The 26,971-nt window shown below is 48.5% G+C and overlaps 11 protein-coding genes across 11 annotated transcripts; 3 read left to right on the top strand and 8 right to left on the bottom strand.

Annotated features, from left to right (window-relative positions):
• Nucleotides 1–1,509: 1,509 nt before the first annotated feature.
• Nucleotides 1,510–2,901, bottom strand: J7337_000860 (uncharacterized protein; the record flags this gene model as incomplete). Its single annotated transcript, XM_044818607.1, has 2 exons — nt 1,510–2,804; nt 2,874–2,901. 2 exons carry the CDS (start codon nt 2,899–2,901, stop codon nt 1,510–1,512), a joined length of 1,323 nt encoding a protein of 440 aa, XP_044686309.1.
• A 965-nt stretch (nt 2,902–3,866) lies between these two features.
• On the bottom strand, nt 3,867–4,780 carry J7337_000859 (uncharacterized protein; the record flags this gene model as incomplete). Its single annotated transcript, XM_044818606.1, has 4 exons — nt 3,867–4,130; nt 4,184–4,447; nt 4,493–4,619; nt 4,665–4,780. 4 exons carry the CDS (start codon nt 4,778–4,780, stop codon nt 3,867–3,869), a joined length of 771 nt encoding a protein of 256 aa, XP_044686308.1.
• Nucleotides 4,781–5,669: 889 nt separating this feature from the next.
• Nucleotides 5,670–6,452, top strand: J7337_000858 (uncharacterized protein; the record flags this gene model as incomplete). Its single annotated transcript, XM_044818605.1, has 1 exon — nt 5,670–6,452. The coding sequence occupies one exon, from the start codon at nt 5,670–5,672 to the stop codon at nt 6,450–6,452; it is 783 nt and encodes a 260-aa protein (XP_044686307.1).
• A 673-nt stretch (nt 6,453–7,125) lies between these two features.
• Nucleotides 7,126–9,724, bottom strand: J7337_000857 (uncharacterized protein; the record flags this gene model as incomplete). The annotated part of the gene is made up of 2 exons (XM_044818604.1): nt 7,126–9,063; nt 9,116–9,724. 2 exons carry the CDS (start codon nt 9,722–9,724, stop codon nt 7,126–7,128), a joined length of 2,547 nt encoding a protein of 848 aa, XP_044686306.1.
• A 1,772-nt stretch (nt 9,725–11,496) lies between these two features.
• J7337_000856 (uncharacterized protein) lies at nt 11,497–13,365 on the bottom strand (the record flags this gene model as incomplete). Its single annotated transcript, XM_044818603.1, has 2 exons — nt 11,497–13,259; nt 13,317–13,365. The coding sequence occupies 2 exons, from the start codon at nt 13,363–13,365 to the stop codon at nt 11,497–11,499; spliced, it is 1,812 nt and encodes a 603-aa protein (XP_044686305.1).
• Nucleotides 13,366–14,374: 1,009 nt separating this feature from the next.
• Nucleotides 14,375–15,046, top strand: J7337_000855 (uncharacterized protein; the record flags this gene model as incomplete). Its single annotated transcript, XM_044818602.1, has 3 exons — nt 14,375–14,486; nt 14,551–14,638; nt 14,689–15,046. 3 exons carry the CDS (start codon nt 14,375–14,377, stop codon nt 15,044–15,046), a joined length of 558 nt encoding a protein of 185 aa, XP_044686304.1.
• Nucleotides 15,047–15,390: 344 nt separating this feature from the next.
• On the bottom strand, nt 15,391–16,434 carry ARG13 (Amino-acid transporter arg-13; the record flags this gene model as incomplete). Its single annotated transcript, XM_044818601.1, has 2 exons — nt 15,391–16,278; nt 16,327–16,434. 2 exons carry the CDS (start codon nt 16,432–16,434, stop codon nt 15,391–15,393), a joined length of 996 nt encoding a protein of 331 aa, XP_044686303.1.
• A 1,564-nt stretch (nt 16,435–17,998) lies between these two features.
• Nucleotides 17,999–19,026, top strand: J7337_000853 (uncharacterized protein; the record flags this gene model as incomplete). The annotated part of the gene is made up of 2 exons (XM_044818600.1): nt 17,999–18,126; nt 18,177–19,026. The coding sequence occupies 2 exons, from the start codon at nt 17,999–18,001 to the stop codon at nt 19,024–19,026; spliced, it is 978 nt and encodes a 325-aa protein (XP_044686302.1).
• A 437-nt stretch (nt 19,027–19,463) lies between these two features.
• J7337_000852 (uncharacterized protein) lies at nt 19,464–20,188 on the bottom strand (the record flags this gene model as incomplete). Its single annotated transcript, XM_044818599.1, has 2 exons — nt 19,464–20,044; nt 20,101–20,188. The coding sequence occupies 2 exons, from the start codon at nt 20,186–20,188 to the stop codon at nt 19,464–19,466; spliced, it is 669 nt and encodes a 222-aa protein (XP_044686301.1).
• An 827-nt stretch (nt 20,189–21,015) lies between these two features.
• J7337_000851 (uncharacterized protein) lies at nt 21,016–21,480 on the bottom strand (the record flags this gene model as incomplete). Its single annotated transcript, XM_044818598.1, has 1 exon — nt 21,016–21,480. The coding sequence occupies one exon, from the start codon at nt 21,478–21,480 to the stop codon at nt 21,016–21,018; it is 465 nt and encodes a 154-aa protein (XP_044686300.1).
• A 1,665-nt stretch (nt 21,481–23,145) lies between these two features.
• Nucleotides 23,146–26,616, bottom strand: J7337_000850 (uncharacterized protein; the record flags this gene model as incomplete). The annotated part of the gene is made up of 2 exons (XM_044818597.1): nt 23,146–26,320; nt 26,372–26,616. 2 exons carry the CDS (start codon nt 26,614–26,616, stop codon nt 23,146–23,148), a joined length of 3,420 nt encoding a protein of 1,139 aa, XP_044686299.1.
• Nucleotides 26,617–26,971: the final 355 nt, after the last annotated feature.

Below are 26,971 nucleotides of genomic sequence, written 5' to 3'. Positions count from 1 at the left end.
AACAAGAAGCCTGTGCCCTCCTTTCACAATTCGACGATCAACATCAAGCAGCAAGCAGACTAAAGCCCAACCGGGTCCAACAGAAGTTGCAACGTTCGTCCAAAGGAAATCCATCATCATTGACGGTTGGGAATGTCTGTCACATATCCTTGATGGGTCGTAACACCCCTCTTCCTTCATTGCACCAAATATTTAAAGTTGTTCAGTGGCTTGTCATGACAACCAACCAACTTATTCTGATTGGCATGAATGACACGACATGCCACGTTAGAGAGCGGCACCTGAGCTTCGTAGTGGCTCTAAGAGAAGTAAGCAGCGCAGAGGGGTTCAGCTCAGTTATCCATGTGCCCTCTGGAAGGGCCGGCTGTGACACACCATCTCGGCCGGGCATCCTATCATGGTATGGTTGGTTTCCAAGTTTTCTAAGTCAAGAGTGCGATTTGATTTGATGGCCCTTGTCCCTGCATTGTCGCCACAAATTAGGTATCTCTGGTTTGCGACTGTGGAATCTATTTATTATTTCCGCCTTGACTGCAGTGCGACACAAATTGATTAACAGAACTGATCAGTACTTGTCTCTGTAGAGAATTGCGTTTTCCCCCATGGCATTTTCTTCACGAAATACCTAACAAACTTTGCACTGATACTCACTCTTGCGTTCACGCATCGCCAGGCAACACTTGAAACCAATTCCAACTGTGCCGCATGAACCCCCCCTCGGCACAGCGAACAAACATGGCCAGCCCTTTGTACAGTATCGTATCATTGTCCTCATTTCTGTTCCTCCGAAGTGACCACGACCTCCCCGCCCCCTGGCAATGTTAGATACAGTACGGAGTAGTATAGATAGTGAAATTCAAACATGACCATTTTTATCTTGAACCACTATTGTACAATATCTACTTGCAGTGAAGCGTCCAATTTCTCACTGAAACCCGTTATTTGGAATGATGCTTTCAAAATATATTAGTACTGGAAAAGGTTTGAAGGATTTCATTAGAAACTGAGAGATTCTGATGCCTCACTTTTCCATATTCCGCGATGTTACCCAGAGGCAACGGTGTTGGCCAGCCCACCATACTACCAAAGCCGTCTTCCCCGAGAGCTCCCGCTGTTGCCGATTCGACTAGAGAAACAGGGCTACCTGGTAATTGGAGTGGAGAATGAAGAAGATCTAGTATCCAAGCCGAGGCTGCATCTGGCATATGAAGATATCGCCTGCTGCCGCTTCATACTTTACAGCTTAGACTTTGTCCACAAGCCTTGACGGTCCAGCCCTGAATCTCCATCGTAGATATCTCGTTCCACCTGTCGAGCATTGACCTGCCAAGCGAGTTAGTCGAGATCGCCAACCACGGGGAACAGAGTCTGGGGAAAAGATGGGGAAATCTTACGAATTTGGGTCCAAGCTCCGAGATATTCTTGGCTCCGATTAATCTCATACATGTTGCTGTCTCTGCCTCGAGGACTGTTTTGCATGTGTTAGACGGGGTTCGGGCATTCTCAAAATCACAGGCTCAGCTTACTTTCGAGTGTTCTCTCGACGCCGGCTTGGCCACCAGCGCCAAGTCCAAAAAGAGCACCTCGTCCAATACCGACTCCGCTGGCTCCCAGGCACAATGCTTTTACAACATCTGTTCCTCGCTTGATGCCTCCATCAACCCATATTTGAACCTTGCTCAGAACCTCAGGGCAGTATTTGCGGACCTCGAGAAGCGTGTGTATAGCTGGAGGGGCTGTGTCGAGAGCACGACCGCCATGGTTTGATAAGATGATGGCCTTTACTTGAGGAGCATACTTTGCTGCGAGATAAGCATCCTCATGAGTCTGTAGACCCTTGAGAACGATGGGTAGATCTGTGTGAGCAGCTAGCCAGGGAAGAGTTGTCTTCCAAGTCAAGTCGGCCGCTGTGCCAAAAAACAGCTGTTGACCAACACCTCCAGCACCGGGCTTGCTCTCACCACTGGCAGGGCTGGGTTCAGAGTAATCAAAGTTTTGCTTCTCGTCCAGTTCGCGTTTACCAGGAACAGGAGCATCAAGGGTCAGGCAAATAAATTTGTAGTACTCTCGCATAGCGTTGATGCGCTTGAGCATCGCCTCGCTTTTCTCCCGCTGGTTCTGGACGTAGAGTTGCCAACCAAAGGTTTGGCCTGGCTTTGCGCCCTCGATGATTTGCTCAGGAGTCATCGACGCGTTGTTCGACACAATCTGCATGGCCCCGAATCGAGAGCATGCCTTGGCGATGCCTTGTTCTCCATCGGGATGAGCTAAGCGGGCCATAGCAGCAGGGGCGACAAATATTGGTAGCCCAACTCTGTTGCCAATCAATGTGGTTGAAAGGTCGCAAGCTGTACAATCAACAAATACGCGTGGCCTAAGAAGTATGTTTTTATACACATGATTGTTGTATGTTTTTGAAAATAGATCGTCGGCGGCTGAGAAGTAGTATGCCCAAGCCTTTTTCGAAATGCGCTTGGTAGCCTCCTCCTCGATCTCATCAAGATTCATGAGTGATGCCATTGGTGGGGGATGGTTATCTCGGGACTGTGTGGTAGTGTTTTCGCCGGTCGATTGGGAGTCGGTGAGTGTTTCGGGATTCACTTCACCGAGGATATTCTCAGGCTTGAGGTTCTCCTCGAGGGTTCCAGGTGGGTGAACGGGATCATATTCATCGGTGGCATCCTTTCCCGCAAGCTTCAGGATGATCTTCTTACCGCCGGGGTGCGTTGGAAGAAACTCAGTCACATCGAAGACTTTGCCATAGAGAATGACCCAGCAACTCTCTGGGGTGTTGTGTTTGGCCACTATCACGAGTACGTCAGTTATTGCGCCTTCTTTAAACATTGTTCAGCTCCAATCGGCGCCGTTCATACCTTCAGCCGCGTCGAAAATCTTGGCCATGCTGTATATGTGCAGAGTTGAGTCAATTGAGTGGAAGGTGGAAAAATATGGCGCGAACCGGTCTATTAAAATGTCGAGGCCGGTTTGACTGATCTACAGACTCGGCATATACTGTCCCGCCTCCAATTGGGTTCTCAGAGTTGGGGGTGTCCTTGGGGGTGGTTTGTGTGAGGATTGGATGTTATGACAATGTAACGGGAACGAATATGTGACTAAATGCCCAGGAAAAAACAGATGCGCCAGCTTCGTATCACAAGGCCACTTCAATGAATAAGGATTCAATTTACATGGAGATATTCATTCTTCAGTCTCATCATGGCGTGCATTATAAGGCTGCGTACAATTACGTTATCCACCATTGGGCCGGACAGGATCCCGATCATGACCGGCGACCTTGGCCGAAAAAGCTAATAGTCCCTTAAAGACAAAGAGGCAGCTTTGATGTACTAAGCCGGAAGAGTTAATCCTGTAGCCTTCTCTTACACCGTTTTGATGACTAAGGGGCTTTTTACTTGATCTAATTGGATATAGGTACCTATCTTATGATCTCATCGGTACGCCAAAGCTGCCTCTTCGTCTTTAAGGGGATGGAATGGCGTGATAGGCGCGCTCTTAAACGACCCCAGGTACTTCTACCTTGTATAAATAATTACTAAACCTACAAGGAGTTTATTAGTGCTGTATTTCTGAGAAAGGAGCCTTATTTTCTAGAATAGTAAGGTAATTGAAAAGTCAGGATGTCTCTGCAGCAACACGCGGTCATATGAGATAACACAATATAATCTAGTAAGGTTATAAAGTAAAGAAAAAAGATAAAAGAAGAGAATTAAAGTAAGTTAAAAACTTGATAATGAATAGATTTTATTTAAAAGCCCCCTTGGCTTTTTTACATTCCTTTATCTCTTATTGTATCACCACTGAACTCCTGTCCATACCCATATCTACAAGCATGGTATATCGCAGACTTACTTTGCACTTCGGGCGTCAACAGCCTGTCGCAACTGGGCGATAACCTCAGAGGGGTCCTTGGCCCCAAAGACAGCACTGCCTGCAACAATAACATTGGCACCAGCGTCGGCAGCCTCATCGATTGTCTTGGGCCCAAGGCCACCGTCGACTTCGATATTGAGCTCGGGGTACTTTTCTCGGAGGGCCTGGACCTTGGGTAATTCCGATGCCATGAACTTTTGACCGCCAAAGCCAGGGTATACGGTCATGACGAGGACCATCTGTGACTATCTGTCAACTTGGCATGCTTCATGGATACATCAGTGAGACTTACATCAGGTCTCTCCTTCTCGTCGCTGTTCTCCAGAATCTCCCACAACACATCGACAGAAGTGTCAGGCTTAATAGCAATACCAGCTAACAGTCCCTGATCGTGAATGTATCGAATGAGGGCCTTGGGGTTGGTCTTCTCGTCGGTCTGTTGTTCTGGGCGCTCGGCAGCACTGGAGAAGGCAGCCTCATAGTGGAAACAGTAGAGATTGCAGCCAGCTTTCTTGAACTCCTTGACCCATTTCTTGGGCTGGCATCTCGGTGTAAGCTAGAAGTTGCGTTGTGTATTCGCATTCGAAAAGATAATGCCTACCTCTGCAATCATCATATGACAATCAAAGGTGCCCCGGCCATGGGCTTCTGTGGGTTGATCGACATGTCCCCGGATGGATGCAACGACAGGCGGACCGAATGTTATGTTGGGAACAAAGTGGCCATCCCTACGATGTCAGCATAGTTCCTTGGCTTTATTACTCGCGACCTACATGATATCGACATGAAGCCAGTCAGCGCCTTGCTCCATAGTACGGGCACAGTCATGGCCAAGCTGAGCAAAGTCAGCTGATAGAATGGAGGGAGCAATGATGGTCTTGGGAGCCATTGTTGGGAGTATACACAATCAAAGGAGGACCGTCTAAGAGTCACGTATGATTGTGGAGAGAGAGTTGTCTACAGTATCTTTTGGAGTTCGTCGATGGTGGGGTTAAGCCCAGTGACGTACGGTTCTGGTGGGGTCATGCCAATGGAATGGATGGAAGTTTGTGTCCTTGAGTGTGTGGGGGTCAGGGGTGTTTAAAGGCCATTGGAGGTTGTCAATAGAGCCCGACTCAGATTGACATATTGCGAGCCTGTCAGGGGTTTATTATAGAGCTATTGGTCTGTTAGCTGTCCCGAGGTGCATAAAACAACCAGTATTCAATGCAATTGATCTCCAATTCTGGTGCTGGTGTAAGCGCTTTGTGTTGACTTATAGAACGACGAAGATGTTACGCGTTTGTGTTCAAAATATTTGTGACTCTACAATGAAGCTTTATTGAACTGAAAACTTAGTCCTGATTACGACTGAATCTCCGACAGATAATCTTTTCCGCCTAACGCCCCCAGCCCGTCTACCCGTCTAACTTTTCCCTCCCACAACTCTTCGAGCACCTGGGCAGTCCAGTCATCATTCGCCTAACTAACACATTGGTTTCACTGATAAGAGCCCCGCTAGGTAAAGGTACTGTACAGAGCCCTCCTCCACTGAGAGCCATCATGACAACCCAACGCCACAAATTTAGCCGCATGCGCCACAACCGATGAGGTCGGTTTTGCGCTAACGATTTATTACGACATCCAGCGGGATAGTGCCCTCTAAAGCTCTACTTGCCCGGAACGACCATATTATTTTTTATTAGTAGACTTTTCTACCTCTGATATTTATTTCAGTGCATAGGTTCCTGCATAGGTACTCTCTTTCTCCATACCTTTGTCCTTTACTGCCCCGAAGCATGCGACTCTCTGTATCTTCTCCCGCCGTACGCGACGTTTCTCGGCTTTGTGTCCGGTGTCAACTCCGAGCTCGCCGAGCTTCAACTCTTGTACCATTGCATCGACCAGCTGTCTCAACGCCGCCTACACGACATCATTTAGCTCTCGCAGCGGCGTTTCGGGGCCCAGCTGCGAACAGAGACCATACCCGCGGTGTATCTAGTGCCGCGCAGCCCGAGCAAGAACCAGCCTCGTCCAGTGCATCATCGTCGACACACTATGACTTGTTCCCCGAGACGCTTCCCGATGGCCCTCCTCCAGCAGGACACTTTCCTATCGACACTCGCGCTTTGCGCCGAGAGTTTCTCCGCCTTCAAGCTCGGGCTCATCCGGACATGCATCCTGCTCAGGACAAAGCTCGTGCCGAGGCCATGTCAGCACGCATAAATGAGGCTTATAAGACGCTTTCTAACCCTCTTCTTCGAGCACAATATCTACTCTCTCTTCGAGGCGTCGACGTCGCCAACGATGAGACCCTCAAGGTAGAAGAGCCAGAACTATTAATGCTTGTGCTTGAGGCACGCGAGGAGATTGAGGATGTCGAACACGAAGAGGATCTGGACGAACCTCGTGCCGCGAACGATGCACGGATTGCGGAGAGCGAACAGGTGCTCGAGCGCGCGTTTCAGCATGATGATATCGAGGCTGCGAAACATGAGGCTGTGCGTCTGCGCTATTGGGTCAATATCAAGGAAAGTTTGGATAACTGGGAGAGGGGCCGTCATGTTGTGCTACAGCATTAAATAGACAGAAACGAAAAAGTCGTGGTGGTATTGCTTGAGTACCACCCAGCTTCTTGATATGATGAAATAAATATGTGACCAGACTTGTCCGATGTATCATGAGCGCTGCTTTGAAGACACTTGCATGGTTTCACTTGACGACAGCATCTTTCAATGGGAGCGGACTTACACCTGGAGCTTTCTCTTGGGGTTATGTATCAAGCAAGCTGTTTGCATTCGAGGCAGTGGATTGCTTTACATCAATCTTGGATCGAAGATATACAACGTGACACAGGGATCTAGGCGTTTTCCTTATCCTGCAACCTCGAGATGATCGATCAACTCGGAGCTGAAGTGCCCGGCATTGAGTTCACGGTACTTGTGACCTTTGTATATCATTGTTTGAATATCTCCCTCAGGTATTTAGTGAGATGGTAGATCGCGATTTCCTACTGAAATCAAAGCCCGGAAGTTCATACAAGAAACAACTTTAGCTCAAAGCTACTCTTCATCTTCAATAGTAATTATTGTTATTTGTTGGTACAGATAGTAACAACTTTGTCATGATTTGACTTTCATCATATATCCAAACGCTAAGGGCTCCAACTGATGCGCCGGCAAATTATATAGTATACCCATCATATCCCATGCACTCATACGCCTATGCAATACGAACGCCTCCACGTACATTCGCTTATCTTTGGTAGGCTGGTAGCTGCTCTCCATCGATATGCCTTGAAGTCCCAGAAGGTCCCGCGCTAGATCCGTAACCTGGAAAATCATCATAATCATCCACCACTGGGGCACTTGGTGCGCTTGCTTCCGCATCAGCTTCCACCTCTCTTGATAGGCCTTCGTCTGCTCGTCGTTGCACATCCTCGGGAACGTCTGGTGGTGCACTAGCTTCGTTCAGAAGCCGTTGACGTTCGAGTTCCTGTTTGTCTTCAACAGCCCCTGGGAGAGGCACTGTTGGCAAGTCAACATCGTCTTCTAAAGGGGCCGATGGTCCCGCATCAGGGGCACTTGAAGCATTGGGAGCATTTGAAACAAAGTCACCACCGAGATCAGGAACTCGGGGCGTATCCTCTGCATCGTATATATCTTCGTCATCGTGACTTGTCGATGGGCCCGCTTCCGGTGGTTGACTTGGTAGAAGTCTTGTTTCTGCTTGCCTAATCCTCTCCTTCTCGGAAAGATTGTTCTGATTGAGTATTTCAGGAGGTGGGATGTATGAAGGCGCGGCTGGAGAGGGAACAGAGCCGTTAGAATTTGACCCAGTAACGCCTCGAGGCCGGAGCGACGGGTGTTGCACCGGAACCACTTGTGAATATGGCTGTGGGGGATGAGAAGGGATCGTTGGAAGTCGGCTCCCATTGGCCTGTGATGGAAAATAACCTCCAGGCGAGAGTGGCGTGCTGTTCGAGTATGGCTCAAGGGGAGGATCGTCGGCATAATTCGATTCTTGGCCTATCACCTCCTCTTCATCGCTTTCAAGAATCTTTACGCTTCGCGAAGTGGGCGAAGCTCTCGACTTTTTCTTCCCGCGAGACGAATCAGTTGTGCCAACGACTGTTTCCATCGATACCGCGATAACGCCCTTTTCGTGGCGCATCTGAGAAGTGTCTGCAATATTAGCACCTCTTCTTGGCCCATATATATGATTGTCTGCACTTCCATGGCCATAAGGTCCGAATCTGGCTGGGCCAGTTTGCATTTGATTTGACAATCTCCCACCGAGGTCAACAACTACCTCAACCACATACTTAAAGCTGATCATCTCTCCAGGTACACCTTTTATTGTCGGAAACGAGTCGTCAGGTAGCTTGACGGTCACAGTGACCGACGTTTGCATGGTGTTAGGATCGATGATCAGTGGTGCTATGTTCTGGTCAAGATCCTTACGGAATATGCTTGTAGAACTCGAAGATGTCAACGAAAGACCACCCAAACCGGTCCGAGATCGCGGAAACACATCCTCCTTATCAATGCGAGCTACATCGCCACGACTTAAATTCTCGTCAAACAGAGCACTCGGTGGGTTGCTGTCGATCTTGCCTTGTCTGAGGAGTGTTACAATCACACCTGTCATGCTCTTCACCCGTTTAGTATGTTGAACCGTGACCCGCACGGAGACAGCATCACCCGGCAAGCAACCGCCCTTCAGCAGCTCGACTGTCGCGGTAATCGTCTTTTTATCAACTGCTTGTTGCTTAGCCGATGTGAGTGTCCCGACCTGGGACAGTGCGGCTTCCGGCCTACTCAAGCTTGTGCTGTTGCTGATGCCACTTTCGCCGCTGATTTCGCTTCGCATATCGCTTTGTGTTGGACTTCTCGGATTCGTCACCTGCTCACGAAGGCCTTCCGTTGGTGTTTCCAAAGGATCTTGCTCCGAATTAAGTTCGTTGATCTCGGAAGGAGCTGCAACTGATTTGTCCATCACCATGGACTTTCTCCTACGATTTCGTTTCGATATCGGTTCTAAGAAGATGGTACGCGGCCGAGGGACGGGTAGCAGTCCAACATCCACATTCTCTACTAACATAACTTTTCGCTCGCATGATGATGTTGGGGCAATCGATGTTGGCCGGGTCAGCGTGGCAGTTACCATATATGAAACGGTCCCGCGCTCGAACTGCATAGTAAATTAGTGATAAAGGAATAATCGAGGAGAGCAGCAAACCTACGTCAATACTGCTTGGAAGCCCTTTGTCGGGAAACAGTAGATCAAAACCAAACTCGTATCTCCCAGGTTCCAGCCTCCCCTCGCCGCTTAATACCTGCTCGTCTTGGAAAAGGCTTGCGAGGCCGTTGCCGTGATATCGTGGGCGCGCCGAGTCCCCGTTCTGCGGTAGCACGATACTTCCTTGCGCTTTTGCGACCGAAGTCGGATCCTTTAGGACACGGACATATCCGTGTAGCGAAACGGTTAAATGAGTAATGCGAACAGGTTTTACGACAACTATGACGACAGCACCACGGACATTATCGCCAGCACTGTAACGACGGTGTGGTTCCTCAGCACGAATATGAAAGTCGGTGATATTGCGATTCCGATTGCGCAAAGGGAGCGAGAGAGGGAGGCTCAGTCGCGACAGAAATCTTGGGCGCGTAGAAGAGGTGGTAGATGCGGTGGGGGAGGTAGCCCGCGGGGCGGCAGAGGTCGCCGAGCCAGCAGACTCGGCGGGAGAAGATATCTCGAGGTCCGTAGGCGCATTTTGAACGTTAGGGTTCGCAGGAACAGGAGCTCCTGTGGGATTGGAGAGCGAGGGAGAAGATCTCGACCGGCGGCCCATTCCCAGACGTGGTGCCAAAGGCATAAGAAGGACCAGGATCCGAGGTCGAGAGCGACGTCGAGCTCAGAAAACGACGTCGCAATCCTTAGAGCGAGAGCTCGCAGCCTCTTGCTCCGGATTGTTATCAAGTCTTATCGGGAAGCCGTTGAATTATATGTATGCAGCGGGTATGAACGTTGAAGCAGAGGCGTTTCAGTCTGTGGGCGTGTCGGCGGCGGTTGCGGCTGCGTGTTCTAAGCCTGCAGGAGGGGTACAAGAGGGTACGAGATCAACATCCCAGAAATCGGCCGAGAATATCAATAACAATAAACCCAATCAGAAATACAAATACTATACACTATAGATGAGCTGAGGCAGAAAATGTGACCTGAGTGAGCGAATGACGAGTATTGGGTCGTGGAGGCGGAGATGGATGGCGGCGGAAGCGACAGCAAGTAGAAGTGACGGACGATACTCAGTACCTACTGTGGCACTAACTACCTTAAGGTAGCACTGCCTTAGTACCTTCTATCGCAGGTACCTATACAATCGCGGGATGGACGGGATGGGATGGAAGAGCCAATTGGAAAGGTACCTTCCTAGCGGCTGCACCTCAGAGGTCCCCGTAGACTGTAGTGGTCCCTAGCGCCTCCCGAACGGTGTCGAGCAAGATGGAGATGCGGCTGGAGCTTCTTGGGATAAGAGTAGTACTTGTAACCATTATCAGGCGCCGCGAATATATACGAAGTGGGCTTGGCTATGAAATCTCTTATGCAAAGCACATCCCCCGATCGAAAATGAAACTTCTGTCAACTGGGCATATGACTTGATCTACCATCCATATTAGTACAGTCATGTACGGACGGCATCTCGAATCTGCCCTACCCAGATTGTCAGCCTGCAGATGCCAAGGCTTTGAAGAACATCGCACCGCCAAGAAAAAAGCTTGGTTAAAATCTCGACGAGCTTGGCTCACATATCCTGCCAAATGTCTGGGTCATGGATGGTAAAAAGTGACAGGTCTGGCGGCTAGCGGAAACGGCCAGCTGAGTGCATTTTGTTGTCGAGGCTGCCATAGTCACAGCTGGACTACCGTTGCCCTGTGCCTTTACTATCTCTGAGTACGGTATCTAGCTGTTCCCCGCTTGTCAGTTCTAATGCCATCCTCCAGAACGTACACGAAACTACCTTGCGCAGTGTTCCTTGCCAACCACATCCATAGGATTAGTCTACACAGCATGCGGCGCGGTTATGGATCTGGTGCAGCCGCCATTACTGGCCATGCCGCGACACACACGTTCCTGAGTGGAACCTTGTCGTGGAGTGAGACCAACGAATCCAAGGTTGCAATATCCGTATGTGCTTATGATATCTTCAAAATATTGCAATGGTATATCGCATCTGGCTAGATAGGTAGACAGGGTTCTCGACTGTTATCGACGCTGCTATGAGGTATCGACAAGGAGCCATGTCACTCAATCATTGCAATGAGCCTATGAGGTGGCTTTCAAATTATTCTTTTGTTCTATGTTATCATGCGTTGTTGACTTTCTAGTCCGTTCGTCCACCCCGGTCAACTTTAACGCTATCCTGCGAATCAAACAAATCTCAAATACAATTACATAGGTACTTGGTATCATTATCCATCTAAAGAGTTCTGGAATCCCGTCCAGACCCATGTTACCGCCGGCCCAGTATGATACAAGACAATAATAACCCATCGTTTATAACTCAAGCCAAAACGCCATTCAGTGCTATGCCATGATACTTGTCCGTTGAATGCTTTTGGCAGTCTAATCCAATGCTTCTCCACTCAAAATGCTTTTTAGGATGCCTGCGCCAGCGCCGTCGGCGACAGATTCGATCTCTTTTTCTGCAACGCAGCTCGTGATTCTCCGCTCATCTCCACTTGCGGCAAGAATCTTGCGACCTCGCTTGCTGGGTGTTTGTGGTGCGGCAAGGCTTCCGCTCTTTCCATCGGATGCGTTGACTAACCCCAATGTTTCGAGACTGCCGGCAACCTCGCGGAATTCAGAACTCGATAAAGGGTGCAGAACCGAATCGCGGGTACAGAGCTGACAGTAAGCATCGAATAAAGTCTTGATAGTCGGTGCCAAAAACTTCTTCTTGGAAGGTGTGGCGCCGCTGTTGGTCATCTTAGCAGCAGCTCGAGTTCGTTTCTCATAAGCTATCAAGGCACAGAGTGCTGCCTTCTGCTGGAGGTTAAGTGCCTTGAGTCGTTGGGTCGTTCCGTTGCTGAAAGCTGCTGCTGTGATTTTGTTCAGATGCCCAATCGATGCTCGGGGCGCAGTTTCTGCTGTAAGAGCCTTCAAAGAATTCGCCATTAACTGAAACATGGTCTTTGAGCCACCGGATGCGCCGTTGATGTTTTCCCCAAGAGGTCGTTTCGAAGGGGTCATCTGCAGAAGTTCTTCCCTCGCTTCTTCCTCGTACTTCTGACGAGTTTCGGTCTCGATTAAGTCAAGTGCACGGCGACAGATCTCGAAGGCTTTGCGAAGGTCCCCAGTCTGACTCGAAACCTTGCGGGAGCAGAGTTCAATAGCAGCAGGGTGAATGAATGGCACGTAACCCTCCTTTCCATCAGCCGGCATCAGGGACCTAAGTCTCGTGGTGATAATGTTCTTGACCTGGGCTGCGGTATAGGGCAGGAATGGCAGGAGATCAGGCTTCAGGTTCTTGGCCTTGAGTCGAGGAAGGAAACGATCAGTCAAGTCTAGGGCGTTGGCAATACCGACAAGAATCAGGCATGAGTTTCTTTGTAGCGACCATTCAAACACGCGATACAGACTTTCCAGGCCCATCGTTAAAATATGGTCGATCTCATCCAGGGTCACAAGATAGACGGTTGCCGACTGCGTCTTGGGCACAAACATAGCTTGCAAGCTCGAAATCGCATCTGCTTCGGAAGAGTCGAAACCTTGGCCAAGTGCGCCGAGAAGTGTGGTGTAGAGATCTTTGGAAGATTTGACACTCATGCAGTTGACGTATGCAGACATGACACCTTTGTGGTTGACAAACTGTCGACTTATCTCGGAAATCATGGCACTTTTGCCCGTGCCTGGCGGACCGCTCACATAAAGGCAACCGTTGGGGGCAGGGGAAGAGCATCGTCCGAGGAATTCCAATAACTGATTTCGTTCCGCATCCCGACCGATAAGTTGGCCAGGCTCAGCTCCACGGGCAAACAATTGTCGTGCTGAATGGTAAATGGTTTGAATGGTGCTTGGTGAGAGTGGTGTTTGTGGTGTGAGTCGCTTGAAGAGTTTGCCTGCCGACATGACAGCATGCCGAGGCGTAGTAGGAGGCACCGAAAGTGCATCTCGATGTCGGGGCGTCGAGGGTGTAACAGGATTCTGCTTTGTGGATGCTTGTGAGGGAGACTTTTGGTTCCGAGCAGGGAGCTCAGCCAATATGTCGTTTTCTTCATCATCGTCAAAGGGAGAGTATGCAGGATTTTGGTTCTCGTCGTTGTATGAAACAGTCTTTGCAAGGCGGCGACTTCGTTTCGTAGGAGTAGCCACCGGGCAGGGCATATCTTGAATTATAATTTAGTAAAGAAAGGTTCTGGTTCCTTCCGCCGGCTGGGACTCACCAGTTTCATCAATGCCGCGGGCTCTCTTTCCTAGTGTTGCTCGAGCCATGACTAGAATGGTTCCTTCCAACGTGTAGATATGCAGAGTTGCAAGCCGAAAGCACTTTCCGATAATCAGGGGTATAGGGTTGTGAAGGTCTGGAAGTTGCAAAAAGGGTGCTTGCCGAAAGTAGCTGCAGGTTGTCCTGCGTTGAACATTAAGAATGGAGCCCCATTTGAGTACTCAGGGCGCTTCGCGCCACGATATGGCATAAGACGTGTTGAAGTCGCGTACAAACGCGACCTGCGGGCCACGATCAATTAAGTATGTGGTCAGTGCACTAAAACGCGTTTAAGTCAGCCACTCTCGTGCGTAAATCAAGACCCAGGCCCTAGAGACTTGGGGCGGAGACCGTAGCTGCGCAGCAACTAATGAAATTCGGTAGCGCCTCTGGATACACGCCAGCGTGAGCCATTTCTCTCATTTGACCAATGGGGCTATTTAATAAGCAGCCAGATCTTTTTTCGCTTCTCTGGCCAATTACGGAGTACAGATCCTATATCTGCCTAGCCTGTGTCCAAGACGACTGAATGTCATCAGTTGCTACGGAAGAACATATACTGGTAGTAGGTACTCTGTACGGAGTATCTCCACTATCTTAGTACCTAAGGTACCTACAGAGCTACGGTTACCTCGCACGTACCATTCGTTGCTTAGAGACGAGTCGCAAGAAATTCCCCCTTGTCTCGTCGGAGTAGCCAATTCGTGACCGAGAAGCATGGGCAGTTCTACTCTGTATACTCCGTAGATTCATGGCATCTAATTCGATCGTGATGGAGCCATTATATGCTCTGGCATCTGAGTTTCGAATCTGTCAGCCCACTCTACACCCAATTAATGATCTGACAACTCCGGGCCTCGGCATTGGGTAAGGTAGGTACTTTTCCCCCAGAATGGATTACGTCATTGCCCTTCAGTCGTTTGACATTATCATGCAACTGAGATACTTCTTAACCCAATAGTCCCTGCTCATCTCTCATCTATTTCCAACAAGATCGTCAACAGTAAAGTGCTCATCATGACTACATATATTCCCGCGCTCACACTGCCCGACGCGGTCTTCCTGAAGCCCGCCCTATCCGTCTTGCTGCCCATTGGCCTTGGGACAGCCGTTGGCTTCAGTGCCACCCGTGAGTTGGCCTTTTTATCCATATTCATCGATCACTATTGGCTGATTCATTGTCTGGTTTCAAGAGACTCAGAAGACCTATCTGGCTCTCAAGAAGCCTTCGGTTCAACCTCCGCCATGGCTGTTTGGCCCTGTCTGGACCGTCCTCTACGGGTGAGGATCGCCAGGCCAAGTCATTGATGTTCATAACTAACCCTTCTCAGTCTCATGGGTTATGCCGCCTACCGAGTTGCTGACATTGGCCTTTCTCCATTCTCAGGCCCTGAGACTATCGTGAACACTCGACGTGCAATGACGCTCTACTCCATTCAACTCGGCCTCAACCTTATTTGGACCCCCCTCTTCTTCGGCCTGTATCGACCAATTGAGGCGTCGGTTGATATTGTCACCCTGTTCGGCGTCAATGGCTACCTAACTTACCTCTACAGCTCTATTGATTCTGTTGCTGCGTGGAGTCAAGTTCCCTACCTCGCCTGGCTCGGCTTTGCGACCTATCTATGCACTACCATCGGTCATTTGAACAACTGGGACTTGAAGGTCAAGGAGGCAAAGGACGAATAAGCACAGCTTATGATTAATGCAGTTCTGCTCAAGTCATGGGTATTGATCTATAAACATGGACTGCTATATGTTGTTGCGTTTGTGTTCTTTCAAAGCCAAACTGGCTCTATTCCCTGGAATCAAAAGTATCGTCCTTACTATCTTCTGTCGACCCCAAGATGAACAGATAGATACCCACCCTCTATTGGTGCTCCAATTCACTAATCGACATTATGTCAAACCAAAATTTGAACGCCATAGATGCTTTGACCAGTCGCTGCTATCCGGAGATAAAATTTCCTTCTAAAGTGATGAGAAACTTGATCTATCACACATCATCTCGGCCACTTTTCTTTCTGTCATCATCAAAAAGGAAAGTGTCGCTTCATCCCATCATAAACCATGAATATGAAAGCAGAGCTTGGTGCAGATCGGAGGCATGTAATACCACAGCCACGGTACATGCCTCGTATCCCATGTTGTTTCCAAAGCATCGCTCCTTCTTTCCAGAATGTACGTCGTTGGCGTAGATCACTGACAGTCGAGGTTTGCATACGTGATTTGATAGTATCTGCAGGAAAGAAGAGGAAGTTGTATGACACACCCGCCGATGCGCCAGCAATTGCTTGCTGCCAGAACGGCAAGGGTGTATCAAGAATTACCTGCTTTTCTATTGCCGAATTCGCGGTGTTCGTCTTGAGCTGGTAGAACATGCTTGTTACAGTCTCCTTGGCACCAAACCAAGCAGAACCACCACCAGCCTCTCGAATCAATGTACCAAGCTGACCATGCCAAAAGCCCCGAAGGCCTTCATGGCGAAAAACCTGCTTGATGACAGGTATAGGACGGAGAGGAGGACCGGTAGATCCATCAGCCGACATGGGAGCCTGAATCCTACACTTGACGAGCTCAATTGGAGTGAGGACAAACGAAGTGAAAGCTCCAGAAAATGCACCTGTCAGCCAGAGATACGGCAGTGAGAGTCCTTGTTCTCGGGGGACTAGGCTACTCGTGAAGAGCAATTCACGACCAAGACTCTCAAATAGAAATAGACTGCTTGTTTCTGCTGCAGCACCCACTAAAGGAGCTGTAATGCCACGATACAGCCCTAAAACTCCATCGCTTTTGATGGACTGCCGGAAGCAATCCAATGGACCAGAATATCTCAAGGGGAGATGATCGGGCTGACTTTGTAACCGCACTTTGACCGTATCGAACGGATACTCGATGTATTTGCCCACAGCGCCAGCAAACTGATGAAAGTCAGTATTCGAAGAACCGGCTCAGATAAAGCCACATACCGATCCGCATAGTACATCTTCGAATGCCTCCGTAAGCGCCGTCTTTCCCTTGAGGGAGAAGTTGGGCGCATGGCCAGCAACCTCCACAGCTACAGGACTAGGCTCCATGGAAGCGGTGGCGCTAATCAATCGCGATCTCGAAAGGAGAATTACGGGCGAATAGGAACGGCGTAAAGTATCGAGCACCCCTATTGAGGGTTGACAGGAAGTGTTGGAAAGCGGTGTCTTGACTACCTAGTAGGTACCTTCAAAAAGCTTCGAAGGAGGGGGACTCCAGTGATAGTATACGCGATCGGAGGATGGGTCCAATAAGGTACCTTCGTTGAGGTAAGGCATGAAATAAAGACCAAGGTTGCAGTTTTGGGGCACTTGGTGCCTTTGAAATCGATGTATCGCCGAGTAGTAGCCAAAAGCTACCTACATAGGTGGTTGACAAGCAGACAAATTTGGGATGTTCAGGGTGCGGGATGCATCGAATATAGCTGTGCTATGCGTTACTGAAGAGCAGTGGCAGTCAGTCAGTGGAACGACCGCCGAAAGTCGGTAAACGAGGATTGGAAGGATATGATTTTCTCGCAGCTACAGGGCAAGCTAATCTGTCAAGGTGCAACGCAACTTTGTGGGCAATGCCTGTGACATATAATCGCCGCCCTGTGCTGCGGATTGGCAAGGTGAACCGTCATGCAGAGAGACGCTTGCTGTTGGGGTCGTTTTCGGACATCGGGCCCCAAAGAGAAAATTCTCTTGACATTTCTGCATGTGACATCAGACCGCCCGCTTTTGCAAAATTCAAGCCAATCATGTTATAGCTTCCTTTATCAGATCGAACCTGCACACCTTGGAGTTGGATGTTTCGAGGGTTCTGTTACGTTCAGCTCGTTTAATTGTGGTTCAGCAGTGGGAAAAAGGGGTTTCTCAATACTGTCTGATTAGGTACTGCTCCGGGTCAAATGGATCCATTTGCAAAGTTGATCTCCATGATCAATTGGAATCACCATGTAATATGTATTGAACCTTGACCCCTTGGGGAAGTTTCCTGACTAGCGTCCTGCATGTTGATCGCTGATTGATAAGATTACCCACTCCGACACCGGTGCATCAACCGAAGACCAGAAGACGTATAAGCCAACCAAACCCTAGTTGCACCTTAGGCAGGTAGTCTAGCAGTCAAGGATAAAATTCTGCATAGGTGGAAAACTTCCTTGACGAGAACCCTTGAAGTCTGCCAAGCAACCATCTTAGGCACTATTTCCACATCAACAACCCGCGGCGAAAACACCAATCCGCTTGGTCAAGAAACGACCAGCATTCTCCAACTTCCCTCCTGCAATTTGGGCAGTTTCTCGCTGCCAACCATTGCATCAGAAATTCAGACCGATCTAAAGCCAATTTACGTGCTCCGTAAATACTCTAGTATATTGGTTTGCCACGTATGACCCTGCACCTGAGAAAGCATCTCTCACCTTCGAATCTGATATTCGGTTCGGTTTAAATATTCTCCACCACTTCCAGGATGATGGTGGGGCAGCGGGGTGGTCGCGTCTACGCGACTTGACGCGACTGCAAGTTTAATTGATTTCATCTGGTCTGGGGAATCTGGTTACCTAGGATTTCAATACACCTACCTGGACACAATCGTTCCCGAGCAGCCGGCACAATACTCACTCTCAGTATGACCATGACACAGAATGCCGCGGATTCCAAGCCTTCGAACGGCTCACAGTCGATCAACCACGAAGAGAATCAATATCTTGATCTTGTCCGAGAAATCCTTGAAAGCGGCGAGCGTCGACCGGACCGGTAAGAGAACGTAACAACCATTACCAGGCAACAGTCTAATTATCTAATAGCACAGGTACTGGTACATACTCCATCTTCGCTCCTCGGCCCCTAAAATTCTCACTGAATAAGAACGGAGTCCCCGTTCTTCCTCTCATTACTACAAAGCGTGTCTTCACCCGAGCAGTCATTGCCGAGCTCCTGTGGTTCATCGAAGGCAACACATCTTCTAACAGCCTCAGCGAAGCTGGCATCAAAATATGGGATGGCAATGGATCTCGCGAGTTTCTTGACAACCTTGGCCTCAATCATCGTGAGACCGGCGATCTCGGTCCCGTGTATGGCTTTCAATGGCGACATTTTGGTGCCGAATATATTGATGCAAAGACGGATTACACAGGTCAGGGTGTAGACCAGCTTGCCGAGATCATTCACAAACTACGAACCAACCCTTATGACCGCCGCCTGGTTCTTTCTGCTTGGAACCCTGCCGATATGAAGAAGATGGTTCTGCCACCTTGCCACATGTTCGCGCAGTTCTACGTCTCCTATCCTCGGAGCAAGGATGACGATTCGGGAGCCAAGCCTCAGGGTCAGCTTCATTGTCAGCTATATCAGAGGTCTTGCGATATGGGTTTGGGAGTTCCCTTCAACATTGCCAGCTACGCGCTGTTAACTCACATGCTTGCCCATGTTTGTGAACTAGTTCCCGGAAGCCTCACTCATGTCATGGGTGACGCTCATGTGTACCTGGACCACGTTGACGCCCTCAACACACAATTAGAGCGTGAGCCACGAAACTTCCCCGAGTTGGAAATTTCGCGAGAAAAGGGTGGAAGTATCGACGGATGGAAAGCGGAAGATTTCACCATTAAGGGCTACGACCCCCACAAGACGATTGCGATGAAAATGTCTGTATGATTCGTGTAATAGTGTGGTGTGCTATAATCTATCGAAAGCTTAATAGACGACATTGTCAGATTTAAAATAACGAGGAGTCGTGTTGACTCCCGCGTCGCTTTTATGCTTATTGAGATTGAATATTGCTTCGTACCGAAACCCGATTGTCATGCACACTAGTTCCTGGATGTGTTTATTCGTATATGCTTCCTGAAATGATTGGTACGACAGCTCATAATGCTAGGGTCCATCGCTTCTTATCGTTCCATCAGATGGTGATGTTTAAATCGGAATAAAGAACAAGAGTGACAACTGAGAGCACGCGGGATGTTGATTAATAATGTACAAGTTATACAATGGCTGGCGCATTTGTGTGCAATCAACACACTTATCCAGATAATCATCCGAACCCAGGAGTCGTGAACCCTGACATTGCGATGCTACACTGAAAAGGCATTTTACTGCTTCTTCTTGGTGGAGGCCTTGCTAGGGGAACCCTCCTTCTTTTCCGAGGCCTCCTTGGCATCGACAGCGGCGGCGTCATCAGCTTCCTTCTTCTCAGCATACCACTCGCCGACTTGCAGAACGAGAATTCCAACAAGAACAAGGGCAAGAATGGTATTGCTGGCCGAAAGAACCTTCAAGCTGTCCTCGCGACCCAAAATAAGCTCGCCGCTCTCACCCTCATGAGTCTTGCCATCGAAGCCGTCGTTGGTCCAGATCTCGGCACTAACACTTCGGAGAGCCTTGACAATGTTGGCGACGTAAACACCGAAACCAATCAGGTAGAGAATGAGGGACGCGCCGTCAAACAGGAAGTTGGCCTCACTGGGGCGGAAGAGCTTAATGAAGAAACCGATGAAGCCGATAGAGATGACAATGTGGAGGATACGGCTAATGAGCGCCGGAGACTGGTGTACAAACTTCAGATGTGTCTCGAGGTGATCAAAGAAGTTATCGGGCACAGGAGCCTTGGTCCATAGAAGAGGGAAGTCGTAAGGGAATGAGGCAAAAAGGATGCCCAGGAAGAAGCACACAGCTGGAGATATGGATCAGCACGGGTGTGATGAATTGGTCACAACACGAACAACTTACGAGCGATGATCATAAAGGTGGCAAATGATCCGGATCCATGGTAATTCTTCGACCTGGTGTTCTTTGAATAGTCAATGAAGGAGTTCATGATGATTGAGTTGGAGGGGCTTTGTGAGGCAAAAGGTTTGTCGCAAAATGCGGAGTTGCGTAGGAGGTGTCCTGTGACAGCTGGACAACGACAATGCGCGAGACTTGAGGCAGATGAGGAATACCGTAGTGCGCTCGAGATCAAACTCGGTGATACTGACGATGGACGTGTAGGATAGATGTGGAGGAGGAGAAGAGAGAACTGACGAGAGCCTGGTGGTGGTGGGACGAAAGTAAGGGTACCACCCGGCTAGGCTACCTAAGGTAGCAGGCAACCTGTACCTTCCAAATCGGTGGTAGACTGGAGATTTGCGGAGTACATAGGTAGGTAGTGTGCGGAGCCACAACTGATGTTTGATAACAAAATCCGCAAATATCGTCTATTTTACATATTCAGGGAACTTATAATTTAGATAAGGTAAATTATACTTATTCTAATATCTATAATACTAAAGTCCTAACCTATCTCTTAGTTACTAAATCTTAAGACTTATAAGAGAGAGAGTTATTTTATTAATATATTAATAAATTCCTAGAATAGATAAATATTAGAATACCTAGAAGACTTAAGATCTTTAGAGGCTAATATCCCTATCAATGCCACATTCAAATGCCTATAATTGAATAGTGAATTGATAGCTTGAATCGTTTCCCAACGTTTTCTTCGTCTTGCTAATCCAGAAAACACCCTTTGTTTCAGGGGGTGCCTTTATCTGAAAGGTCATTTTTCTTGAATTGATGGTTCGCTTAACTTCGATTTGTCCTGATGGATATAGAGGAACCTTTGCTCTCGCATGAGAAAGACCCATGTGAGCTCCAAGCTCAGGTTCACCACCAGTTCTTGTACCCGAAGCCCTGAACACCATCAGCACTTCGCAAACCAACGGCCCATTCAGTGAGGATGTAGTTTGCGGCGCCTCCCCACGGGTGACCCAGGCTTGTGAAAGCACCCAGGCCTGGCTGACCGATAGCCGGAAGATACTCCCAACTTGCGCCGCTCCTTGTCTCGGGGTCTTTCAGCATTGCACCCCAGACGTTGTATATCAGCTCGGCGGCCCTGCCCCAGTCCTCGGCGGCGAGAATGGCCCGGAGGAGAAGTCCGTTAGTGTTAGGAGAGATCTTAGTCTCGATATCGTGATCATTGAGGGTCGAACGATCTTTGTATCCCAGGCTTCGGTTCGACATTTCCTCCACATACCAATTCCGATGAACGAAAACTACCCCAGATTCAATATGCTGCTGTCCCCGCATTCTGATGAAAACTCCGATAGAGAACAGAGGTCTTTTGTGCATTTTTTAATACTTCTGCTGATGCTCTCTATGTAGATCAAACAGTATAAGATTAATAATTCAAAGAAATCTAGAGGCTGCCTAAGGACTCCCCCATAATGCCCGGATATATCGATGCTGTTGATGAGTTAGGTAGGTAAAACGAGGCCTAACAGATATTTTTACCATATCCGATATACAGACTTCCTGTCAAGTTGAATAGTTTTATGATCAAACTGTTTCTTAATAGTCGCATAGCTTATCCATGTAAATACAATACTCGAAGCTCATCTCTTATTCTGCATGAAAGAGGGTGCCCCAACAACAAAGAGGTACCAGTATCAGCAGGTTAGCTTTTATGCTGGATAAATTAGGCAAATTGAAGCTAGAAGATGTTACAGTCAATATTTTATTCTTAAAGTTTCGTACTTTCACTCTCAGAGTGGCTTCTTTGCTGGCAGAGCTGACCCAAGGAACAGTCCTGAGGTCGCCCATCACCCGTGCCTTAATCAAGGTCACTGTAGCCCCAAGAACTAGGCAGTGTTGGGTGCTACATATATTATTTGGCTCCGTATCCGAAAGAGTCCCACAACATAGGTTTGGCAATTATAGATTGAGCTACTTTTCTCATAGCTATGCAAGGTCCTGTCATCATCTCTGAACGCAACCATGGTATGAGCGGATGGTCACCGAGATCACTTGACTAGCCATACTTTAAGAGACTCGATAGATCGAGTTTCCGGTACTCTCCGGGTTAAACCATGCTTATGGCAGGGTTGGGGAATCCATCAATGTCTCTGTGCATTCCAGTGGTTGCATTACCACGGAAAAGCTCCCCCACCGTTCCTCATAAACAGAAAGTGGTATTTGAACGAAGTGACTTTGGTGTCTTCCTTTATAATTTGAAGTCTGTTTTGCCGTGTCGCTTTCCCTTCGTTGACGTCTTAGCTCAACCGGGACCCGAGATCCATTAAGCACCACTTGATTGTCAGATATGGTCAATGCCTCCAGAACAGCTGCGATGCTTCTGACGACGGTCACATTCTGCAAGTCACAAGAAATGATTGTGTCTAATGGAACAGTACCAGGCATATATAAAGAGTCTGGACGGTACAAATACCATGGCTGTTACAATGAAACCATGCAGATACAGGATTCGGCACAGGAGCGGGCTCTGATCGGCGGCTCCCACCTTGTAATGGCAGGCAAGATGACAGTGCCCATTTGTCTCGAGTTCTGTGCCTCGAATGGTACGCAATATCAGTACGCTGGACTCGAATGGTCAAGGTATGTTTTGAGCGTCCTGATCTCTAAAAACTTTCTAATGGATTTCACCGATAGGGAATGCTGGTGTGCGCTGTATTTGTCGAGCCTTTCAGTCAGACTCGACGACGGAGAATGCGAGAACTCATGTGAAGGCAATTCGTCTCAAGTTTGTGGCGGGACGTTGAAGTTGAGCGTGTACGAACTTGCAAAGGGAGGGGATACGCCAGATGGAGTTGCCATCAACCAAATACCTAGGGGTTTGTTTGTGTCGAGTCTAATATTTGGAACGTTTCTCCTATCGGTCTGACATATAAACATGTTGGCACTGGGTAGAATCCAAGGGAAAAATATGGAATATCATGAAAAGGGGGGATATGATTGTGATCTATGGTGTCATAGTTTCCTGTATGCAATCAGCGTTTTTCAGAGCTTCAATGGAGCCATGGCTAGTTGCTTTACAGCATCTTGCACAATCACTTTGATAGCTTCAACCGATCGTCTCCAAACCTCCTGTCCTCGCCCCCTTCTACCATCCTGCTCAACTATCACATCCAACCACTTGACCAACTTGGTCGCTTTTTCCAAATCGCGTTCTTCCTGGATGACCTTTACTAGGAAATCTTCCAGAACCGCTAAGTCCCGGCGATGCGGGCCCAACCTTCTTGTGTCTGAATGCCAAGCATCTATCATATCTTTAATCTCCAGTGTTGAGGTAACTCCTGAGGTAGAAAATGAGATCTTGCGTGGCAATACAGGAAATTGGATTCTATACTGGCCACCTGGCAATAGTCCTTCAGGATCGGGCGTGCTGCTCCTACGCAAAGGTATCTCCAGACTTGTCTCTCTGGCTCTCTGACGCTTTCTATGTTCCTCAACGACCTCTTTTCGCACTTCTTCAGGTAGCTCGGCGAGAAATTCTGGATCCAGCTCTTCAATATCTTCATCCTCGAAAGCGTCGCCAACTTGATTCAGCGAAAGGCAGTGTAAAGGACCAGCTTGGGCATCCTGTTGCCGCTGAGCTTTGCCAAATAACCCCGGTGGCCGACCGCGTTTCGATGGAGTAGAGTGTTTCCTCAATTCCGTTGCACTATCCTTATGTGGAGACTTTAAAGGTGTCGTTTGCCTGGTTTTTCGTCCGTACGTGGCCAGGATCTCGGTCTTCACTTGATCCGGTAACGCATTAAAAACTTCCGGATCAACTTGAGTTGGGCATGCGTCAGATGGCATGCAGTCCTGGGATCTTGATTCGGTTATAGGAGACTTGATGCGGATACCTGATATTCGTGACCCCTGGGCCATCAGTTTATGGTGAATGCTGTTGGGGAGCTCTGCAAGGATGGTGACGTCCGTGTTACTAGGAATAATAAACTGGGTTCCAGAAACATTCAGGGGCGTCTTTGCTTTCACATCATCGTCGCTGGCCTTGGTCAAGGCCATAGCAGGATGGACCTTTTGCTTTCGAGGTGTCAATGGATCATCAGCGATAGGATCCTGACAAATATCACGGCTCGGTGTCTGCCTCTGTTTTCCAGGGCTCTCGATTTCATCAATTTGCTCCGCTGAGGAAGCTTCCCGGGCTGGTGACGGTTTTGTAAACGTCCCGAAAGCCAACTTTTTCTGGCTACCACCAGGGGCCGCAAAGTTGAATTTGACAGGTTCCAGCTTCGTCATTTGTACTCCGATTCCACGCAAATCACCAGGGCTGAATTTCCAAGACCGTAGTATGTTGACGGCCTCCTTGCCGATTGCTTGGCCATCATTGGTGGCTACTCCGAAAGTAATGCTCTTGTTGAACGTGTCACATTTACCGTGTCCTAACGATTTCGGAGGGTCCAGAGGAGCGTCTATCGCTCTCCTCATGATCTTCATCGTGAACTGACGTCCTTTAACGTTTTCACTCGAGAGTCTCTTCTCAAGTTCCTTGCACAAATTAAAGACGAATTCTTCTGCTTCCAGCTGGCAGATAAATCGGATGCCCCAGTTAACTTCTGCTGAGACGGATTTTCGAGGTGGTTGTTCTCCAACTTCTGAACGATCAATACCGCGGGCATATTCCCAGAGTTTCTCGCCTGTTTTGGGTCCAAGAATTGATGTGAGGCGCTCTTTCGAAATCTCTCGCAGGTCTTTAACGTGAGTAACACCGATGTCCTCAAGCTTCCCACCAATACTCCGTGCAACCCCAGGAAGCTGGTCCACTTTGAGATCCCCCATTATGTGCAAGACATTTTCAGATTTCAGTTGATATTGACCTGCAGGTTTGGCTTTCCGAAGTGCCACTTTGGCTTGCAATATGTTTGCTCCAATGCCGACCGAAACGTGGCAACCCGTCAGAGAGTTGACCTTGTCGCGAAGATTCTTTGCAAGTTTGTCTGCCATGGCATGCTCCCGAGCCGTGTTTTCGGTATCAGAGCCCGTGCCCTCAGAGTTGAGATTTGTCAAAACGATTGACGTTATGTCCACGAGAGCCTCATCAATACTCACACTCTGCACCAAGCCGCCAATTTCTAAGATTGACTCATAAAATAGACGGCTCGCCTCTTCGTATGCAGGAAAATCATAGGGGAGCACCTTTAGTTCGGGGCACACTTCAAGTGCCGATTTCATCCACATCCCATTCTTAACGCCAAATTCTCGCGCAGGATAGTTGCAGCTTGCAATTTCCGACCCGGAACCTGTGCTGTGGGCGACGACAGCTGGTTTATCGATATACTCGGGACTCTTCTTTAATGAAACTGCACAGAAAAAGCTGTCAAAGTCAACATGCATGACGTATCGTCTCCGGGAAAGTCGGTTCTTGGCGTGCAGACAAGATTGACCCTTTTCTGCAGCAAGCCGTTGCATCTTCGATTTCAGCTCGGCTTTCCATGTTGAGAGATGATGTAGTCGACTTTCGGAGTAGTACTGTCTAAGGAAATCCGGATTTGCCGTTGAGGACTTCCTTAACCTGGGGTCAGACAATAACATTGCATTATGCTCCTCGGATGTCAATGGCTTCGAGGTGTCCGGGTGTGTATGTATGGATGGTGCTACAGACACAGGAAGAATTCCTGTTTCCGATCCCAACATTTCGCCATCAGTTGTCTCTAAATCTAGTGAAGCCACATCTGGCTGACCGTTAGGAGACACATCTGGGGGAGCTACTGGCTTCTTAACGTAGGAATTATTGACATCTGCCCTTAGAAGTGTCGTGTCTACACCATTCGGAGGACGAACAGGGGTCCGAGCTTTCTCAGCAGCTTGACTTAGAGACTGGCTAGGGAAAGAAGATGCTTTGAATTGGTTCGCGTAGAAACTGTTCTCTGTTTGTTCACGGTAGCCTTGTTTCGTACGAGGGGTTGACGGTGACAAGCCGCTACTAACGTCGAACTTGAGAACTTTTTGCCTTGGTCCTTCATCCAGAACCCGATAGTCAGACCACGGGAGAATTTGCCCAGCCTTGATAGATTCTATGATCCATGCCGGTTTAACGATCCGGTACCGGCTGAACTCGACAGATTTCTTGGGCGGGAGCGTCGAGGCAACGATATGAGTCGCCATTGTTTTCGAATCCAGGTATTGCAGAAACCCACCACCATGCTGCACAATCTCACGATGAAGACTAAATTTTATCAGCAAGAGAAACCTATCCAGGATAAGAAAACAAGCATACACATGCAATGGTGGTTGGGTATATCCAGTAACGTGAACAACAATTCCTTTGAATATTTGAGGTTTGTCTGAGCTGGCACGTATTTCAGCATCGAGGTTTTGAAGCTTGATCTTCTTGCGCCTGAAATAGTCGTTGAACCCATTGAATTCACTGCCCTCGTATTCTTCTCCTCTTTCATCTTCGAATTTGTGCGTTTCGATACGCTTTCTAACTTGCGAGGAGTTTTTCTCAAGAACACTCCCCATTCTGGTTGTCTTCCCGATCAACTTGTCGATGTAATAATCTTAACGATAATGGTAGTGGCGATGGTGATGCGCCAGTTAACAGAATTCGATCATCACAACTCAGCCTCGGACTTAAATTTGATGACGAGAGACAAGTTATGCAGAGAAGGGTTCAACACAACTGTTGGAAGCGCTAATGCTTCAACACTAGCGATGTGGCGATGAAGTAAGTTGTCACGAATGAAGAAACCTGAATGATGTCGAAAGCGCGTAAAGTGGAACGCCGAAACGCGAATAAACACGATAACCCGTGATGATGCTTGCACAGCCACATACACTAGCCACATCGAGCCAGGTCCTGGAGTTCCATCTACAT

Source organism: Fusarium musae, chromosome 1 (genome assembly GCF_019915245.1).
Source record: "Fusarium musae strain F31 chromosome 1, whole genome shotgun sequence".
In the NCBI taxonomy this organism is placed as follows: domain Eukaryota; kingdom Fungi; phylum Ascomycota; class Sordariomycetes; order Hypocreales; family Nectriaceae; genus Fusarium; species Fusarium musae.
Note: the sequence above shows the minus strand (reverse complement) of the source record. Positions and strands in the feature narration are given on the sequence as shown.